The sequence below is a fragment of the Corvus kubaryi genome, unplaced genomic scaffold, assembly GCF_017639235.1.
Source record: "Corvus kubaryi isolate FWS band 111438036 unplaced genomic scaffold, C.kubaryi_AGA036_p1.0 37373, whole genome shotgun sequence".
NCBI lineage: Eukaryota > Metazoa > Chordata > Aves > Passeriformes > Corvidae > Corvus > Corvus kubaryi.
In genome coordinates, this window is record NW_024581121.1 from 1,008,127 (window position 1) to 1,012,353 (window position 4,227).

General features: G+C 64.8%; 1 protein-coding gene across 1 annotated transcript; it reads right to left on the reverse strand.

Annotated features, from left to right (window-relative positions):
* Nucleotides 1-402: 402 nt before the first annotated feature.
* PBXIP1 (PBX homeobox interacting protein 1) lies at nucleotides 403-3,891 on the reverse strand. Its single transcript, XM_042034539.1, has 11 exons — nucleotides 3,477-3,891; nucleotides 3,170-3,275; nucleotides 3,018-3,085; nucleotides 2,784-2,925; nucleotides 2,479-2,691; nucleotides 2,372-2,395; nucleotides 2,216-2,289; nucleotides 2,006-2,131; nucleotides 1,392-1,918; nucleotides 717-1,160; nucleotides 403-636 (listed from the first exon to the last, which is right to left on the reverse strand). The coding sequence occupies exons 1-11, from the start codon at nucleotides 3,534-3,536 to the stop codon at nucleotides 579-581; spliced, it is 1,842 nt and encodes a 613-aa protein (XP_041890473.1). The 5' UTR covers nucleotides 3,537-3,891; the 3' UTR covers nucleotides 403-578.
* Nucleotides 3,892-4,227: the final 336 nt, after the last annotated feature.

Below are 4,227 nucleotides of genomic sequence, written 5' to 3' on the forward strand. Positions count from 1 at the left end.
CAACACTCCCTATGCCCCCTCTGCACCCCACTTTCTCAGCTGCCCCTCACTTCCTCCAGCACTCCCTTTTCCCCTTCACTGTTCCTCCTCTAAATCCCCATTTTCCCCCAGCACCCCCAATACCCTTTCTTCTCCCCCAGCAACCCCCTTCCCCTCCAATACACCACATTCCTCTCTGTCCCCCCTTTTCATCTGCACCCCCTCTCCCCCAACAGCCCTTCCTCCTCCCTGCACTCCTTCCTTCCCTCTCAGCACCTTTGCCTACAGCACTTCGTTCCCCTCTGCTCTCCCCTTACACTCCCTATTCCTCCTCTGAACCCCCATTTCCCCAGCTCTCTTCCCCCAGCACCCTCCCTTCCCCCCACCCCCAGCACCCCCCTTTTCCCCACATCCACACAGCTCTGCCCAGCGGTGACTTTATTCATGGTGGCAGTGCAGCATCACACAGTGCCTTTGTTTGGGAATGTGGCCCTACTTGGCCCTACAGGGTGCGATGGTAGCCCCCAGATGCCCACAAACAGCACGCGGGGAGCCCTTGCGTGGGGGTGCTGGCACACTATAACACTGCCCCCCCGGCTCTACCCACCCATGCCATGCTGCCTCTGGGCTCTTTGTCTCCACATGTTCCTGGAGGTGCTGCAAGAGAAGGGGAGGTGTGAAGGGGTGCAGGAGGAGGGAATCCCTGGGGACCCCCGGCACCACCCGCCCCAGCTCACCCACTGTAGTGCTGCAGCATGTACTCCTCGAAGCCATCAACCGCCTCCTTGTCGCCCCACTCCTGCCACGCCACCTCCTCAAGCAGATCCTCCACATCATCCACAAAATCGACAAACCGCAGGCGGTCATGGGCAAAGACACCGTCAGCCCTAAAGGCTCCATCAAGCTGTGGTGCCAGCCTCTTGAAGTGCCTCCCCAAGCCCAGCTGCCCCATGAAGCTCTCCAGCAGCTGCAGGAACTGCACCTTCTGCACCGGCTCCAGTGCAGCCCTGAGCACTTCCTGGCCCTCCTTGTGGGCACAGTCAGTCACCCCAAAGCAGCCCTGTGGTGCCCGGTACCGCCTGAGCCAGGGCAACTCATGGGAACCATGCTGGGGGTGGCTGTGAGACAGCTTCCCCCAGGCTTTGCCTGGCTTGTGCTCATGGGGGGTTCGGGGATCCTTCCTGTGGGGTTTGCCATGCTCTCTCCTCTCCTGCTCGTGGGGTTTGCCATGCTCTCTCCTCTCCTGCTCGTGGGGTTTGCCATGCTCTCTCCTCTCCTGCTCGTGGGGTTTGCCATGCTCTCTCCTCTCCTGCTTGTGGGGTTTGCCATGCTCTCTCCTCTCCTGCTCGTGGGGTTTGCCATGCTCTTTCCTCTCCTGCTCGTGGGGTTTGCCATGCTCTCTCCTCTCCTGCTCGTGGGGTTTGCCATGCTCTCTCCTCTCCTGCTCGTGGGGGTACCCCCTGGCACCATGCTGTTTGTGCCATCTACTCTCCTTCTCCACCTTGAATGGCTTCTTCCAGGGTGATGGGAAGGACCCCAACCCCTCTGCCTCCAGCACCTGGGCCAGGTGCTGCTCCAGGATGCTTAGTTCCTCCAGAAGCCCCTTGAAATCCCCAGAGCCCCGTGCACGGTCCAGGGTGTCTGCTAGCTCCTGCCGCAATGAATCCAGACTGCCATGCCACCGTGCCGCAGCTTTGCCACGCACGGGCGTGCCTGTGGCACATGGCTGCTCTGCTGCTGGCTCCCTGGGGCTGCCCGGTGCCCCTGTGGCCTGCAGGCGCCGGAGCTCAGCCTGGGCCTCCCGCAGCGCAGTGACCTCCCGTTCCAGCGCCGCGCGCAGCTGCGCATTCTCTGCGGCCAGACTCTGCTGCTGCGCCCCGGCTGCTGCCGCCTCACCCTCGCTCCTGTGCAGCAGGGTCCGCAGATCTTCCTTGTGGGCCTGGGGCAGGGGTGGGGGCTGTGAAAGAGGTGGCAGTGGGAGAGCAGCACCGGGACACAGCACTGGGACATGGCACCGGGCACCAACCTGCAGCTCCGCCTGCATGAGCCGGATCTCCTGATTCTCTTTGGCCAACTTGTCCAGGAGTTGGCTCATGGACTGCACACTCTGGGAGCCCCCAGCATCTGGCAGAGGGGCCTTCTGCTGTGAGTCCTGGAGGACAGGAAGGTTGGAAGCCCTGGGGACATTGAAGACACCCTCTGCCCTCACTCAGCCCTGCTCGAGACCCCTCCTTACATTGCTGTCTACAGACAGCAGCAACTCCTGCTCCCCAGCAGCCAAGTCCCAGCTCCCCACACTCTCCACAGGACCTGCAGAGGAGGACATGGGTCCGAATGTCCAGGCTGCTGCAAGACGTCCTCCTGCCCGGGTGGGCTAGTCCCCTGTACTCACCCTCTGCCATGTCGTAGATACCACCTGGGGAGAGGAGGGGACAATGAGGGGGATGTCTGGACCTCATCCTGTCCCTGGGGCCTCAGCCACTGAGACCCCCCACTTACCAGTGATGATCAGCAGCCCCACAGCGACCAACGCCAAGGCTCCCAGCAGGTACTTGCTCATATTGAGCCCATCCTCACCAGCGTCTGATGTTCCCCGGTGTGGGGAAGGTGTGACCGTGGGGGGCCCAGGATGGGGCTTGTGGCCCTGCCGCCACCGCAGCCCCTCCGTGTCATTGTCACTGCTGGTGCAGCACACGTCTTCCATTGTTGGCCCTAGGGGGAAACGGGGGGACCTCCAGGGAGGGTCTGCACCTAAACACTGCCAGCACAGATTCCCCCAGGCCAGTCCCCTGTGAGGCCCTGACCTGCTTGGGGGGTGTCAGGGCAGGGTTGTGGCTCAGCCTCAGCATTTGGCTCCTGCTTGTTGCCCTCCAACATGCTGGGCACTGCAGAGCCATCCAGGGCAGGCACTGCCGACACTCTGGAGTCCTCATGCTCCTCTGGGTCCTGCAGACACAGGCACTAGCACATGGGGTGTCCCTGTAGGGGGAGCAGCCCACCAGTCCCAGCTCAGCCCCAGCGCCCCGGTTCTGACTCACCCCCTGCCTGCTGCCCTCAGGGCACAAAGTCCAGCTGGGGAAGGTAGTGGTGCCATTGGTGGCCGTGGCTGGGGAGAGGCAGAGCATGGGGATGAGACAGTGGCACAGGAAGGTGACACCAGGCTTGCCCCATACCCAGAGTGGCTGCCTGCCTGTGACTGTGTCCTGGGTGTCTTCATCCTCCTCCTCCGGTTCCTCATCCTCAGACCCGTGGGAGGTTGAGTCCTGCTCTGGACCCACCGTGTCAATGGGCAGACCCTAGGGGAAGTGAGGACATACGGAGACACCCTTAGCCCTGACCTCCATGTGCCCCACTCTGCCTGCAGCCCCAGGTAGGCTCTGGAGGGTCTGCCCAGGGGTCTCCAGCTCTGGGGGGCTGCCCTAGGGGCCCCAGTTCTGGGATGTTGTCCTGGAGATCTCAAGTAGTGAGGGTCTGCTCTAGGGGTTGCCAGCCCTCACCTCGCTGCCCGCCAGCACCCAGCTGCTCTCTGAATCTCGGGGCTCCAATTTCTCCGCCATAGGGACAGTCCAGTGCTACCTGCAAGGAGACAGACCAACGGACGCACGGACAGCAGGACATGACCCAGCTCCCAGTGCCAGCTGGATATGACCGGGAGAGCCATGGTGCCGCTGCCAGCCAGTTCCCCCCCAGCCACAGGCTGGGGGGCTTTCAGGGAGCCGTCCCGGTGCACCGGCTCTGCGGCTCCACTCCCACTGACACCAGCTGCCGCCGCTGGGTATTTTTAGCCGGTGATGCCTCCCGGCAGGTGGACGGGTGACGCGGGGCCTGGCGTGGGGAAACCAGGGGCCCCCGGTCCGGATCCCACCGCCCCACAGCAAAACGGCAGCACCGGAAGGGGGTCTCGGGCAGCCCCAGCCTCCCTCTTCCCCCCCACCCACCCGGGACCCAGAGCCGGCCTGGGAGTGACGGCCCCGCCGGTGACAACCCGCTCCTCTCCCCTCCCCACGGCCTCCTCCGAGCCGCGCCCGCGCCCCCCGCCCCGTCCCGGGGCCAGGTCCGGCCCGGCGGGGGCAGCGCCTCCCCGCGGCCCCGGGCGGTACCTGCGCCGCCGCGTCCCGCCGGGAACTTTCCCCGGGGCCGCCGCCGCCCTCGGGACGGGGCGCGCACGTGACGCGAGCAGCCAATCACAGCCCGCGGCGGCCGCGGAGCGTCGCAGGGAGGCGCGCGGGGGGCGGGGGGAGCGCGCGC

Coding starts and splice junctions, on each gene's coding strand:
- PBXIP1 (XM_042034539.1), bottom strand. CDS start 3,536: ATGGCGGAGAAATTGGAGCCCCGAGATTCAGAGAGCAGCTGGGTGCTG. Junction 2,692..2,783: donor CCCTGACACCCCCCAAGCAG/GTCAGGGCCTCA, acceptor GTTTCCCCCTAG/GGCCAACAATGGAAGACGTG. Junction 2,290..2,371: donor TATCTACGACATGGCAGAGG/GTGAGTACAGGG, acceptor CCTCCTCTGCAG/GTCCTGTGGAGAGTGTGGGG.